Source organism: Talpa europaea, assembly GCF_964194135.1.
Source record: "Talpa europaea genome assembly, chromosome: 7".
Lineage (NCBI taxonomy): Eukaryota > Metazoa > Chordata > Mammalia > Eulipotyphla > Talpidae > Talpa > Talpa europaea.
This window is the reverse complement of record NC_140074.1, coordinates 119,789,051-119,805,769: the sequence shown is the minus strand read 5'-3', so window position 1 is coordinate 119,805,769 and position 16,719 is coordinate 119,789,051. Positions and strand designations below refer to the sequence as shown.

The 16,719-nt window shown below is 42.0% G+C and overlaps 1 protein-coding gene across 1 annotated transcript; it reads left to right on the top strand.

The window, feature by feature from the left end:
* Positions 1–6,863: 6,863 nt before the first annotated feature.
* LOC311173908 (uncharacterized protein) lies at positions 6,864–12,115 on the top strand (the record flags this gene model as incomplete). The annotated part of the gene is made up of 3 exons (XM_084237991.1): positions 6,864–7,003; positions 7,199–7,308; positions 11,766–12,115. The coding sequence occupies 3 exons, from the start codon at positions 6,864–6,866 to the stop codon at positions 12,113–12,115; spliced, it is 600 nt and encodes a 199-aa protein (XP_084094117.1).
* Positions 12,116–16,719: the final 4,604 nt, after the last annotated feature.

The following is a 16,719-nucleotide window of genomic DNA, read 5'->3' as shown; positions in this document are numbered from 1 at the left end:
GTTTCTAAGTCATAACCCATGCACTATACACAGCGTAGGGTGGGCACACGATAGATTCTCAATAAGTTTCATGGCTCCTGTTTTGTTATTGAAACACCACCCTGGGCTAGATAAAGACCTCAGCAGAGTATCCTCTTGATAGAACAGCAAAGACAATTTGTATAATTGTCTCACTGCCCTTATAAGTCAAAAATAAGTTTTAGTAGATGTCTCAAATGTTCCTCAAAAACTCTGCTGAGTTAAACATCATGAAGTCTTTCACTTGACTATGTTCTGCTTCCAGTCGCCTGTATCACAAGTTGTGTATATTTCAGGTGTTCTCCCGACTCTAGTTGCTCCTCTTCCCTCCCTCCCACCTTGCCCCTCTTCTTCTTTCCTGCTTTCTCACCTTCTTTTTCTCTCCAACCACAAAGTTCTCCTTCAGAATATTAGGTATGCCTTCCCAACCCAGATTCCTGGTAATTTATGAAGTTCATGTAACTTTCTCATAAAACGTTTAAAATTTCTTATTCATAGATGCTCAAAATTCTAGTATTTCCAGACTGAAATGCCTTCATAGTTATAGTCTCTTATGTCATTGAGCTCTTTCCATCTTCTTGATGGCATCTGCTCTCTCATGTTAGTCTTTTGTCACCTTGTGTGGTCATACTTAAGGGAACACAGGCATGGTGTTTGTTTTAGAATCAGTTTTTCATCAGCAAAACTTAGAAAAGCATGATCGCCTCGTTAGCTCCAAGGAGTCACCTATCTATCTATAGTCATCTATCTATCTATAATAGATAGATACTCTATTATACTATCATGTTAATAGGAATGTAAGAGCCTCTAAGTTTTGGTTTGTAATCTGAATGACACTAAAAATGTTTTTAATTCAAATTTTACGTTCATCAGTTTTATCTATTAGCCATGTTATGTTTCCAAATAACAAAAGTAACTTACTGTTGATTATTCCTTCCAAAATTTAAAAAGAAAAATCTTTGAAGATTTTGGATAGAAGTCAATGTTGGGGGCCTCCCCTGGTGGCGCAGCAGTTGAACGCTGGGCTGCGAAGCTGCCTGCAGCCTCTGCAGCTCCGGTTCGATCCCCGGCCACCAGGCGAGGGTCCCACATGGCGTGCAGACCTCTCCTGCCATGCCGGCTGCTCCCCTCAGCAGTGTACTTCGTCAGTCTGCCTGTTCTGTTCCCCGCTCTGGCTCTGGTGAATTCTCTCGCCCTTCCACGCTTCTGACTGTACCCAGTGCTTGTATAAATAAATAAATAAATCTTTAAAAAGAAGTTAATATTGAATGTGTTAGGTTGGGTATAATTTCTTTTCACTTCATATAAATGCCTCACAGACATTTTTATCTTCACTCTTCTCAATTTACTCCCTAATGTTCTGTAGAACCCAGCCCTGTCTTTTCATACAATAGAATTACCAAATCTTTCATCCTCCCATGTGTTCTTCTCTTATAACCACTAATTATAGGGTGCCAGCTCTGGTTGTAACATTACAATTTATTAGGTAGAGCTAAATCAAAGAATATGTTTTTTACTGCCTTTTTCAGTATTAAAGTACATAAGGCTTTTAATTTCCTGCTTTTACAACAAGAACTGGGTCACGGAGGAAACAAGTTAGCACAAGAATCCACAAAGTCTGTAAAGGAGCTTAGGGGAAGTGACAGTCATAGCACAGTACCTGGGGTTCCTACAAGCAAGAAGCATCACCCCTGAAGGCCATGCATGGATTGGAAGAAGGAGTCCAATGGTCACTACTTACAGACCATCAATGTCGGTCACTGCTGCTGGGGAGAGTGAGGGAGCTCTAAAAAGCCCAGAGGTGATATGGAGGTCAGATGGTAGAGAAAGTCACAGTAGAGATGAGGTTGTGAATGGGAAAGTGTGGCTGGAGTGATTATTCTGTGGCTCCATCAACTTTACCTTATCTATAGTTGTGGTGGAGCATCAACTAAGTCTGCCCCACACGGTTTACTTGACCATGTAAATATAGCCACAGAATTACTGAGGCCCTCCAGCTGGTCAACACTAAGCCATATAGAATTTCAGAGGAGCAACAAGAAATGACCATTCTGATAGGAACTAGCCAAAGCAAGAGTTTTAATTCCTACCAAGTCCCTTTTAACAGTCCTCTCTGGCCAAGGCATGAGAAGACATTCCTGAAGGGTAACAGTGGGCTCTACAATTAAAGAAGGTTGGGTCTCTGATTGCTCCAGCTGTGACATTTCTACACAACCTTACAGGATGCACAACAGACCAGCAAGGCTGGAATTCCATAGAGACTCGCTAATGCCAGGTTCACAGTCCAATTAGTTGCCATCGACTTTCTCCTGGCACAGGAGCCAGGACACATGTGCTCTTCTGCCTCACTGACAGCTGAGTAACTCGCAAACTGCCATCATCTATTGAGATGGCTTTGAACTTGATAATCATGAAGAGCAAGCTAAAATTATACCCTGGTGATTCTAGAACTAGTGCATAAAAAGCAATTAATGGATTGGAACAAGAAAGAGACCCAGATACATAAAGACATTTAGTATTTTAAGCCCGTAGGGGAAAATGTATTATTTAAAAAATAGTGTTGGACTTTGTTATATCAGATACATTTATACTTCCTGTCTTATTATCTAGATAAATTCCTAATGCATCAAATATTTGAAAATGTAAAATATGAAACTGTGAACTTGACAGAAGAAACTATGAGACAGCATTTAAGCAAATTTACAAGAAGAAAGGCCTTTCAAAGGATGTCACAAATCTTTTGATAAATTTTACTTTATCAAAACCTTTTGATAAATTTTACTTTATCAAAAGTAAACAGCTACATGGCTCAAACCACATAAACAGGTCAAAGAAGCAAGAGAACCTAGGAGTAATATTTGAAATTTACTATATATAAAAGGCTATTTTTTATCATATATAAAGGAGACCTACAAACTCAACATATGAAGACACTAAACCCAGTAGAAAAATATAAATTATAAGTAATTTGTAGAAAAAGAAATACTAAGGGCCTCCCCTGGTGGCGCAGCGGTTGAGCGCTGGGCTGCGAGGCTGCCTGCAGACTCTGCAGCGCTGGTTCGTTCCCCGGCCGCTGGCGAGGGTCCCACAAAAAAAAAAAAAAAAAGAAAGAAAGAAAAAGAAAAAGAAATACTAATAATTCTTCCACATCTGGAAAACTGTTCCACTTGACAATAAGAGAAATGAAAATTAAAATTAGGTGAAAAAAACTTTCTATTTATCATATTAACCAAGACAGATATTTATCTCTCTCTCTCTCCCTTTCTCTCTACACTCACACAGACACACACACACACACACATGTATATGTATAATTATATCAATAGAATGGGGAAAACAGGCATTCAGACCTTTCTGGCAGAAGTATAAATTGGTACAATCTAAGAAAACTGATGTTTGCATTATCTAACAACTGTTATAAATAATGTTTATGCTTTAGTCCAGTAACTATTTCTGTATGAATTTATCCTGTAGAAAAAATATTCACAGTAGTGAAATTATACATGATTAAGCAAATTCATTGCAGCAATACATGCTAGAGCAAAAGACGAAATATCCACCAACGGGAGATCAGCTAACTAAATTATGGTGCATTTGTCCACGGGCTACTAGGTAACTATAAAAGAAAAAGAACGGAAGCTGTGTTTACATTATCTGAATGTTTCGCGTGAAAACAGCAAAGCAAGAGGAGTATGAGTAGTCGACCACCATTATATAAATGAAGGAAATGGATAAATATTTCTATTACTTTCTTAAATATTAAATATCTTCTAGCCACTCTGGAAAGAGGATCGAGGTGGCTGGAAAGGAAAGGGAGGGAGACCTTTTCACTTTGTCTCTGTTTTTTGTACTTGTGAGATACAGAAAATATAAAAATATAAAAAAGATAACAAATATCCACCTATTTCTCCATAGACTTCTTTTTTTGGTTTTCACTCTCCACTTCTTCCCTATCCAAGATGATGCTGAAAGGAATTCAAGCTTTTCCTACGTTCCTTCCAAAGGGGATTATTTTCTTTTCATGTCTCATCAATGCTGGTCTCTTGACGTGCACACAGACACAGGGATGGACAGAGAGGGACTGGCCACTCCCTCTGGCCAAGCTCAGTGGGCTTGACTGGAGGACTATGGAACTTGGACATAGGAAAAAGGTTTCTGGCCTCTTGGGAGTCACAGTGGGCTGTGGCGGCCTCAAATAATAATTCAGTTACCTCACTTGAGGCATCTTTATTGACTATGTATTTTCCAGAGAAAAATTAAATAGCCAGCAATCATGCTTGGGGCATAGAGATAAATTCCAAGTGAATTGTTTAAAAGTTATATGTTGATCTCCTTTATTGAAATATAAACAACTTGCCATTGGGAAGGGATTGTAGATTTTAATGTGTTATTTAAAATTTTACAAATATAGCTAATTCCAAAAAGAAATTGGAAAGCATTTTATGAATAGGAAACATCAAGGGGTCCTTAGGCCCATGAAAGGGAATTTGACTGAATTTTCCATAACAGACGTCCATAGACTTTTGCTGACAGCAGGGGCTTTGTAAGTTTCATGCACCCTATTTATGTTAATGCAGCAACTCAGCTCCATTACCCTTCAGCAACATCAGGGCAAGGACAGTTTCTTTCACAGAGAGACTATGAGTATGATGGTTAAACATGTGGAGTCCAAAGCTTGGACTGGGCTCGTGGGGGTAAAATTACAGCTTCCCCACTTTGTGGCTTTAAGCTTTCTTCCCTGTGCCTCGATGTCCTCATCTGTAATAGGCAGGACATGATGGAATTTATTGTACTGGGTTGTTAGGATCAGTAAATGAGTGTCAAGCACAAGAAGAATTGCATCACACATGGTTGTTGTGCTGTTATTCCAGCAAAGTGCTCAGAACACAACTCTCAGAGCTTGGAGAAGGAAGGCGAGAAGAATGGGAATTTAATAATCCATTGTGTTTTCATTCTGCTTTGGCTCCTAAGGAGAAGAGATGTGTCTCATTGTGCCAGATACACCTTCTAGCCTTTTGATGTAAATATCTCTTCCTTGCCTCTAAATGGCTTTGGACTTATCCTTCCTGATTTATTTATGCTTTCAATTTTTTAGTTACTTTTAGGAGATGAGGTGAATAAATTATACACATAGAAAGCTATAAAACATACAAACAGTTCAACTGAGGTTTTTTAACTTTGGGGAGAAACCCTCTCTATACTTCTATTTTCAATTCGGTCCCTGTCTCTGCTGATTCTTTCTTGGCAATAACCCTGTTATGCCCACGGCCATTATCCGATGCTGCAGGCTCAGCTCTCACCCTACCCCACATGCACCTCTGAAGCAACATCTTCCCAGAAATGGAAGTACATTTTGGCATTTCTACAGGTTGCTCAAAAATTTAAATAAATTGCATGTAGCATGTATATTATGTTACATTCCTGCCTAAAGACTTTTAATGGATTCCCACCATTTCCTCTGGATTCAAGGCTATAACCAAGCTCTCCTGTGTTCATTGATCACTCACTAGTTCTTGAAAAAGACCTTTCAGACACAGCCCTTTCACTATCAGAAGTCAAGGTTATCTCCATTCTTGACAGTTACTCCTTATTTTTTTTTATACTCCTTATTTTTGAATCACCTTTCTATCCACCTATGTAAAAAACATGTATTCTCAAACTCAATGTCTTCTTGATGGTCTAGACAAACTTTATCAAAACCCATTCATTTTTTTACCCTGAGGATACAAAGGTGAGGAAAGCATAGTCTCTCCCCTGAAGGAATTTATATTCTACAAGGATCCAGATACAGAAATGCATTTCTAATAGAGAATGATACAACAGAGTCCACTCACAAGCAAAGTGCATTGGAGGAAGGACTTGGCTTTGCTTGGGGTCAAAGGAAGCTACTGGAGGAAGATGGCGTTTGAACTCACAGATAAAAGATAGCTAGGAGAGTGTTGAACTCACAAGACTTTCCCAAAAGGGAATATAATGAAGGTAATTTGTTCTTTCCTGGAGTATGTCTTTCCCTAACTGCACATGCCACTAAAGATCTTTTGTATAGGAATATAATCAATGTCATCTCATTGTACATTAGATTAGAAGACTCTTCATAGAGGCAACATCTGTGTAAGTACTTATGAGATAATGACTATGTCATTTATATTCCCCTCAGTATGTATTCTTGTGTCATATTTTTATTGAAGTAACACTGGTTTACAACACTGCATATGATTTAGGAGTATAAGATCACTCCTCTTCAGATAAATGTTACCATACCCCCTCTACTACACACTCCAAATCCTCCACTGTAATCCACTGGGCTTCCTTTATTTTGTAAGTTCAACAAACACCCAGAATACACACAATGAATTACAAGTGTTCTCATTTCTCAAACTCAAAGAGAGAAACTTCTTTTTATCCCTCAGTATTCTTCCAGATTGGAACATCAACTTTCTGCTTCCTAGTGCTGATGACCACAGCCCATCACAAGCTCTTCCCAAATCACATCAAGGTGAAGGACAGAAGAGACTCACCTGTGTCACATGACACACAGGGATTGAGTCTTGTGACATTGCAAACAAAGGAAGAAGTAAAAGAGGTGATTCATATGGGGACAGAGGAGAACTTGAAAAAAGGGAAATAATTATTTTCCCTGTATTGGGAGGTTTTACCAGAAAAATACAACAATATAATTACTAATTGCATTTGTAGTCCTACAAACAAAAATAAGGAAATAGTCTTTTCATAATCACAGAAGTCCTTCAACTGGGTATAAAAGGGGGGTATCTGTCAGGGAGACTCCCAAACTACACAACCTCACTCTCCTGGATACCCACCCAGCATCTGTACCCTCTGACACCATGGTCAACTCCTGTTGTGGCTCTGTCTGCTCTGAGCAGGGCTGTGGCCAGGCCTCCTCCCAGGAGACCTGCTGCGCCCCTTGCTGCCAGCCCACCTGCTGCCGCACCACCTGCTGCACAACCACCTGCTGCAGGCCCAGCTGCTGCTCCCCCTGCTGCAAGCCTTGCTGCCCCCCACCTTGCTGCTCCCCCTGCTGCAAGCCTTGCTGCCCCCCACCTTGCTGCTCCCCCTGCTGCAAGCCTTGCTGCCCCCCACCTTGCTGCTCCCCCTGCTGTAGGCCTTGCTGCCCCCCACCTTGCTGCTCCCCCTGCTGCTCCCCTTGCTGCCGCCCCAGCTGCTGTATCTCCAGCTGCTGCCGCCCCTGCTGTGGCTCCAGCTCCAGCTGCTGTGGCTCCAGCTGCTGCCGCCCACCCTGCTGCATCTCCAGCTGCTGCCGCCCCTGCTGTGGCTCCAGCTCTAGCTGCTGTGGCTCCAGCTGCTGCCAGCCCTGCTGCCGCCCCTGCTGCCGGCCCTGCTGCTGCCTGCGCCCCGTCTGTGGCCAGGTGTGCTGCCAAACCACTTGCTACCAACCCACCTGTGTCATCTCCACCTGCCCCCGCCCCACGTGCTGCGCTACACCCTGCCCCTCTGCCTGTAATCTGTGATGGCCTCACAGATCCATAGAGTGCATTGCTCCCGTCAGGCACCAGGAAATGGACTCCTTAGCTGCCAACTCCTCTTCTGATGTGCCATGCAGTTCCTCTGGGAAATGGCAGATGAAAACACTTGTCAAATAATTTGATCCCAGGCCAAAGGCATCAAATGTAGACCAGCAAAATCTTCATTCTGAGTATACACTGATTGTGATGGCCTCACTTAACATTGTTTCCCCATGTTCTTAATAAACAGCCACTTCCCTTGATATTGATCTGATTTGTAATGATTCGTGGTGTGTGTGTGTGTATGTGTGTGTGTTTTCTATTGTGTGCATGCGCGCATCTTATCACGTCACACCATGGAAGTGCTTCAAATGCGGGGATCTGTTGGCACTGAGGTCCCACTTGTCATTTATTGTATTTTAAGTTTTACCATTTACGACATGGGGAACGTTCCCCCCATGCTGCCTCAGTTTTTTGGTGAAATGGGTAAAATATATTATGTCCAGCCAAATCTCTAAGTCACAACCCATGCACTATATATAGCGTATGGAAAGCACGTGATAGAGATTCTCAGTAAATGTCACAGCTCCTTTTTTGTTATTGAAACACCACCCTGGGTTACAGCAAGATTTCAGCAGAATATCCTCTTGACAGAACAGCAGAGAAAATTTGTATAATTGTCTCACTGTCCTCTATAAATCAAAATTAAGTTTTGACTTAACAAATTAGGCACAAGTTTGGTTCTCAGTTAAGTCCACGATAGTTCCAAATTCCTATGAACTCTGCATTGGGGTGGGGGGGGAGATAAAAATTAATCTATGTTGAATTTATGTTAGTAAAAGTAGGAAAAATATTTAGAAAGCTTTGTAATAAATGCACAGTCTTAGAGTTGCAGGCTAACGAGTAGTAGAGTGGTATTGCCCATGAATATCTTTAACTTCCATAAATTCTACTGTATGAACAATAATGATATGGGAAAACTAGGGGCATCCCCTTCACCCCATTCAAAGCACAGAGCACCTGGTAGACCTGAGACAGTAGGTGAGACTTGGTTGTACCTTCATTTAGTTTCTGCACCAAAAAAATCATTTTTTTCAGGGGTGTTACTCTAACAGTAATTTTTTTCTTTTTTTCTTTTATTTTCTTTAATATACTTTTAACATCGTTTTTCATTTTTGCCCATTGTACGCATTTTCATCTTGGTTATAGTCCCCATACAACTCTCACTCCCCTTATTTTGACCCTAATCCCTCCTCTTCTCCCCTCCCCCATAGTGTGTCTCTGGTTTATAGTTGCTTGTTGATTTTGATTTTTACTTTATTATAATTAGTCTTTTTCCTGGTCTGGTCCCTTATTTAGGTTTTCTAAATTCCTGCTACGAGTGAGAGCATCTGGTATTTTTTTCTTTTTTTCTTTCTAGCTTATTTCGCTGAACATGATCCCTTCCAGCTCCATCCATGTTGTTGCAAATTGCATGAGTTTATCTTTTTTGAATGCTGAGTGATATTCCATGGTGTATATATACCACATCTTCTTGATCCAGTCATCTATTTTTGGGCATTTGGATTGCTTCCAAAGCTTAGCTATTGTAAATATATGCTGCTATAAACATAGGGGTGCAGGTGCCCTTTTGAATTAATGATTCTGTGTCCTTTGGGTAAATACCTAGGAGTAGAATTGCTGGATCATATGGTATCTCCATCTTAGCAGGTTGAGGAATCTCCACATAGCTTTCCATAGTGCTTGGACCAGTTTGCCTTCCCACAAGCAGGCCAACAGGCATATGAAAAAAAATGTTCAGCATCACTTGTAATCATGGAAATGCAAATCAAAACTACAATGAGATACCATCTTACACCAGTGAGAATGGCCCATATTAAAAAAAACTAGCAACAACAAATGTTGGCGAGGATGTGGAGAAAAAGGAACTCTAACAGTACTTTTTCACAATAAAGGAAGAGTAAAATAAAAAGAATATATGTAGAAGAATTAGAAAGAAAACAAAACATGTCATTGATTGCAGTTAATATGATTGCCTTCAAGGAAAATCCAGGAGTGTTTCACATGTAGCCAATGCTGTGTAACAAGTGATCCTAATATTTAGCAACTTAAAACTGCAAGTACTTATTGTCTCATGCCCTTCACCACCTCCTCAGTGCTTCACCAAGGGGGTTGTTCAGGCAACCCGGCAGCCAGCTTCCTCCAAATGAATAATCTGAGAAAGGAAGGGAGAGAAATGAAAGAAAACCCAAGATGGAAGCCACAACCTTCTTATAATATCCTAATCTGCCGTGACACACTCTCCCAGCTGCTGTAGTCCATTCAGTCAATATGAATCACAGTATACAGCCCACACTCAAAGGGGCCTGGGATACCTAGGGCATGGTACTAGGAGGCAGGGATCATTGGGATCATCTTAGAGGCTTCCAACCACTCTTGGTGAGAGAGGGGATTAAGCTTTTAAATTTGGATTTTGTTTTGTCAGTATGTCAAGTATTTATGGTTCCAAAATAATTTCTACAAAGAGGGGAATATTCCAAGAAGGCTTGCTTCTATACCTGTCTCCTCCACATAGACTCTTCCCTGCCCCCAAGGTAATCATTTCTATAATTTAAGGTTTTCCCTCCAGTTGCTATGTTAAATGTAACAAATACAATAACAACACAAAATTCAAATGTATGTCAAGGAAAACCAAGTGGAGGAGCACCTGTGCTGAAATGTAAAGGAAGAACAAGAATCTGCCGAGGTAACATTGGAGAAGGAATATTCTGAGGGGCTTTCGCAGCACAAAGGCATGGGGTTAGCACGGCACCCACCTCATGCATGTTACAGGACTCCCAGCCCCAACCCACACCTGCGAGAACTCAGAACAGGGAGTACCTTGGGGGCTCTTTGAGAGGAGTAAGCACCCCATCCTTGCCCCACATTCAGTGGCGCTCCTGGCACATGACCACATGCTCACACACAGTAGCAGTGACATCACTTCATTTCCCATGGAAAATACAACTTACTTTACACAGGGATTTAATGCTTGAGGTTGCTTTGTGCCCTAGTGTTTTGATGCTTTGAATTTTTGCCCAAGTCGTATTTAAATAAATCTCAAGTGCCCATAGGACAAAAAGCAAAGTTTATCTGTTTATATCTTCTTTATTCAAGCAGAATGTCTTGAATTCCTATTATATGTTAAAAAGTTACTTTAAATGAAGCTTTCTATGTAATTCGGAATCCATTGCCTATGTTGACCTTTGAAAAGATAAGTCATATGTGTTCAACTTGGCTACTCTATGTGGAAAAAGATTCAGTGGGAGGAGAGTTTTTCTTTTCAAATGGTTCTTTATCATCAAAAGGGAATGACTAAAAGTTAACTCTTGAGGTAGGGTGATTATCATGAGATTGTGACGTCTGTGGCATCTGCAGTCTCTCTGATCATCAAGGAAACACATTCCAGTCTGCCCCCCAATGTTCACAAGTAACCCCAATGATACATCTTGCTTCCTAGTTCCATAAGCAAGCCACTTGAAAGTATTGTATGTATTTTTCCAGTTTAACACAGAAAAGAGGGCTGGCATTGAAAGAGTCATCCTCAAAGTATTAGCATGGAGATGATTTTTTGATCATGTGCCATTTTGTGTGATGCACAAAAGAAAAAATATGACACCTCAAAAAACTCAGAAATAGACTATCATGTGCTCTTTCTAATAGAGAAGTCACATTAGACAGATAAAGATCATGAAAGTAGTTCAACAAGCTTAACAAGATTCCATGAATCATACGATTGAAGGAAAGGGAAATGATGCTTTTCCATATATTGGCATTTAACCCAACAAACACAGCTATTAACTGAGTAATATTAAATGATTTGGCAATAGGAAAAACAACAAAGATAGGGTGTTGGTCATGGTAATACTTGCTACTCGGCAGAGTATAAAAGGAGTCAGGCAGAGGACACTACCAAACTCCAGAACCTGACCACCTACAAACCTACTCACACCGATTTCTGGAACCCCACTCCTTTCTCTGACACCATGGTCAACTCCTGTTGTGGCTCTGTCTGCTCTGAGCAGGGCTGTGGCCAGGCTTCCTCTCAGGAGACCTGCTGCTCCCCTTGCTGCCAGCCCACCTGCTGCAAGCCTTGCTGCCCCCCACCTTGCTGCTCCCCCTGCTGCAAGCCTTGCTGCCCCCCACCTTGCTGCTCCCCCTGCTGCAAGCCTTGCTGCCCCCCACCTTGCTGCTCTCCCTGCTGTAGGCCTTGCTGCCCCCCACCTTGCTGCTCCCCCTGCTGCTCCCCTTGCTGTCGCCCCAGCTGCTGTATCTCCAGCTGCTGCCGCCCCTGCTGTGGCTCCAGCTCCAGCTGCTGTGGCTCCAGCTGCTGCCGCCCACCCTGCTGCATCTCCAGCTGCTGCCGCCCCTGCTGTGGCTCCAGCTCTAGCTGCTGTGGCTCCAGCTGCTGCCAGCCCTGCTGCCGCCCCTGCTGCCGGCCCTGCTGCTGCCTGCGCCCCGTCTGTGGCCAGGTGTGCTGCCAAACCACTTGCTACCAACCCACCTGTGTCATCTCCACCTGCCCCCGCCCCACATGCTGTGCTACACCCTGTCCCTCTGCCTGTAATCTGTGATGGCCTCACAGATCCATAGAACACATTGCTCACCTCTCTATCCACTGCTGTACACCCTCCTTTTATGCTCACCCTTAGGACCTAAAATGTTGATGTTGCTCAACTGAGTTGGTCTGCAATTTATCGAACCCAACACAGCCCTACAGCCCTGAGGACATTTGGCCTCATACAAATTCTGCTCCTTTCAGATTTTTTTCCTCCCATCCTAGTGGGAATTTATTTGTAATGTTACAGCTCTTGTCTGGGCCTATTCTCCCCAAATTCTCTTTCTTAACTTCTGGGCATCAGGGCATCAAGTCCAAGTGCCTAAAAGTTGATTTCAGTATTTCTACCATGACAGAATTCTAAGATCTCTCTCTTCATGGCCCAAAGGCAGACCCTCTGTTATAATTCCTGCTCCCCAACTTATGTTAAGACTCTACACAAAACAAACCACCCCTTTCCTTAAATAACATTCTATTCGTGCGCATACTCTTCTTTAAGATTTTTCGAGGCAATGAAAATTGTGCTTTCCATACACAGGACTGCTGTGAATTGGACATAAAAGCTGAGCCATCTTTCTCACAGCTTAGGTTGCATGGTCTGTTTCTTTAGTTCTTAGACAGGAAAGAAAGTCTCAAGATCAAAATCACAAAAAAACTTTTTAGAAAACAGGTAAACAATTCATATTCTATGGGACATAGTCAGACAGTTCATAATTATAAGGATCATAAAATAGGATGACTGCAGCCGAGAGCAATTGATGATTTGGAAAAACATAATAAAAAGATGAGTGTTATACATCAAAAATGACAAGACAGGTCCTCCCTGGAGATGCAAGGGGTTAAGGCTCAGCACTATGAAGCAATCTGCAGCTACAGTAGCACCAGTTCGACCCCAGCCAGGGGTCTCTCCCACAGTAGACCTCTTCTGCCTTGCACGCTGCTCCCCTCACCAGTGTATAGTAGATCTGCCTGTTCTGTTCCCCACTCTGTCTCTGGTGAACCTACTCACACCCTCCCACCTCTACCCTGTAACCCAGCTCTTATTTGCATAAATAAATAAACCTTTAAAAAAATGAAAGGACAAGATTCAAAGCCAGAGGCTTTATTGGCCACATAGAAATGAACTTTCTTCAGAGAGAAGGCAGATAAAACCGAGGACTAATCTCAGGACTTAATCACAGACGAGCAGTTCCCAGGCTAGGTAGGTCTACCATGCCAAGGTCAAGACCAAGGTCAAAAGTAGCACCCTGAACTATGGGATGGGGGCACCTACATGATTGCCCATGATCTGGAGTCTCCAAATTTCCCTACATCCTCTGTATTTGCCACGGTGCTACTTTCCCTGTGATATTTCGTGCCGCGTCTCTTTTTGAAGATGACGCAGAAAGAGTACATGCTTCCCCTCACTACTGTCTTCCACATCTCTTGGCTAAGACCAATAATTAGGATTAAGTTACAACACAACTCACCTAGAAAATGACTGAACCTGCTAAGGGGAATATATACCCCAAGCACTATGCAGGACTCAAAGGTGGCCTCATGGATAGCGCTGTTCCTTCCCACACAGGCACAGTGTCTCTCTTTGTAATATGAATAGTAGTTGATGACATTACCCAAAACCATTATCTCATTAGAAGTTGTGAACTTGTGATACTGTAAATCTATTACTCTTCCAACCTCATGAATTTTTGGTTGTCCTAAGGAATAATAAATATAAGACAGGCAAAATAAAGTATTCTGTTTTTTTGTTTTTTTTTTTTTTTTACTAAAATCTTATTTAATTCTAATTACATTGTCCAGAACTTCCAGAACTCACTGAGATGAAGCATTATCATACCCACCCCCAACCCCTTAAGTTGAATGTCTTTGGGGTTCAATATTTAATTCTGGCTTGGTTCTTGAATCAAGATATATTGTCTTTATAATATATAAAGCATCCTCCTAATCTTACTTTTCTAAAAGTTTTTTTTTTTGAACTTATATCTTGCCATCTTAGTGGATATTTTTTTTAAATAATAAATTTTATTTTTATATTCCCCATACAATTGCAACCCCCCCCCCATTCTGACCCCAATCCCTCCCCCCCTACCCCCCACCCCCAAAAAGTGTCTCTGGTTCATAGTTTTTTTGTTGATTTTGATTTTCACTTTCTTATAGTTATTCATTTTCCTGGTTTTGTTTTTTAAAGATTATTTATACAAGAACCGGGGTACAGGCCAGATGTGCAGGAGGGTGAGAGGATTCACCAGATACAGAACAGAACAGGCAGACTGACAAAAACAGGCATACTGACAAAAACAGAACAGGTAGACTGAGGGGAGCAGAGGGCCAGACAGGAGAGGTCTGCTGCACCATGTGGGTTTCTCCCCTGCTGCCTGGGAACGAACCCGCACTGCAGAGGCAACGGACAGCTTCACAGTGTAGACTCAACTGCCTGCGCCATCAGGGAGGCCCAAGTATTTCATTCTTATTCTACATTTGCCATTTAGTAATACCAAAAACACCACCAAGAGGCTTTTCTTTTTTTCTATTTTAATGTGAATTAAAATGAATGCTTGGATTTTAGTATACTTGATGTCATATGAGTCTATTCCAGTTTACATTCCTGTGGATGCTCAAATAAGCAAACTCAGGATGAATGTACTTTTGACATGAATCTAGTAGTTTTGGAAGATTTTCTTGCCTTTTTTAAAAAGATTTATTTATTTATTCAAGAACTGAGGTACAGGACAAATGCTCGGGAAGGTGAGAGGATTCACCAGAGACAGAGAGGGGAACAGAACAGGCAGACTCACAAAATACACTGCTGAAGGGAGCAGCAGGAGCGACAGGAGAGGTCGGCCCCGCCATGTGGGAACCTCGCCTGCCGGCTGGGATCAAACCAGCACTACAGAGGCTGAAGACAGCTTCACAGCCCTGTGCTCAACCACAGGCGCCTCCCCACCAAGGGGAGGCCCAAGATTTTCTTGCTTTTGATAGAACAAGGCATTTCAGACTCATTGTACATCTCCTTCCGCAGTCTTCCAGAGAGCAGTTTCATCTCTTACCCCTAGACTGTCCACCCTGCAAACTTTCTTCCCACTCCCAGTACTCCACCACCCCCAGCTCAATAAACTTACAACACTAGAGGTGTATTCTAACTTTATCCCCAAATGTATCAATATCATACCCACTCTCTCTGCATAATTGAAGAGTGTCTCTACATCACCTTCAATCTAATAGTGCATTTTTATTTTCTCTTATCTCCCATATCCCAAACATATCCACACTGGTCAGTCACTCCATCGAAAGCAAAAATAAAGTCCTATTTGATCATCCCTCCATGATCTGAATGCTCTCTCTTCAATTCTCCATCCATCGGGATTATTTGTGTTCTAGGACAGGAATAGTAAATATCTTGTGTGTTTATAAATGCTATGTTCTCTCCATGAACATTAATTTGGGGCCCTGGTTAGGTACTGTGATGATAAATATGACCAGGACAGTCTCTGATCACATGGGATATACAGAAGGATCACAAAAAGAGATATAACTGTTATAGGACAGGGAGAGGGGCAGCCCAAAACCCCGCAAACCTGCCTATTCTAAATGGGTTCTGCCATCCGCCGCATCAACACAAAACATAGGAGACTTTAATGAAAAGGAACTTTAATAAAACTAGGAAACAATACAGGTAAGGCAAAGAGTCTAGTTTCTAAGTGAAGCACCCAAAGTTACCCATCCCCTCGTGGGTAAAAATCCATCCAAATGGGATCGGCCCAGAGCAAGGCCCCAAAGCCTGCTACAAGTCTAAAGCATCTTCCAGTGGGGACCCACAGAAAAGGGTCACAAACAACCGGACAAGCCCGGAAGGAAAAGAGCAAAATCAACATCAAGATAAAAGCTGCCATGGTCACCTCCCCATGGGTCTCACCCACATCTGTGTCACCCAGTCCACGACCAAAAGACAAGCGCAGCTTCTTCACGTGTCTCTAGGCTCCATGCGCCTCCTCCAGGGCTCCTGGCTCCATCCTGCTTCCTTCCTCAGTCTCTTCTCCAGCTTCTCCTCTTCCTGCTCAGCTCCACCCTCCCTTGGGTGGGGCAGGGAACCTCCCCCTTTCCTGGGACCACCCTGTTACATAACAATAATCATAATTAATGTGATGTCCTTTACCAGAGTTATCGTTTATAACAAAAGGAAGGAAATGATTTGCTTTGAATGTGGTAGATGTTAAGAACAATAATAGAGAAGAACTGGTGTAGGGACTGGATATTTTAGGATGAGGAAGTGCTTGATGACTTGACCGGGTAGAAAACACATCAGTAAGAATGAAACAGCATGAAAAACAGCAGGGTATTAAGACTCCTCATACCTTCTTGGAATATTCTAGGGAAAAATACTATCCTTATTGATGATACGACTTCATCGACCTGAGCCTCCATAACCCCGTGTCTAAACAATAAAGAAATATTGTGTTTATTTCTTCAAGTTCCTGTGAAGCATAACCAAGTTAACAGTTACAGAGGACTCAGAAACTTCCTGACACATAGCAGGCATTCAAGAATATGAATGACTATTACTGTGTCACATATCTGAAGAAATGTATGGTTTTCCATGCGGATGGTGGTTGTGTGTAATAA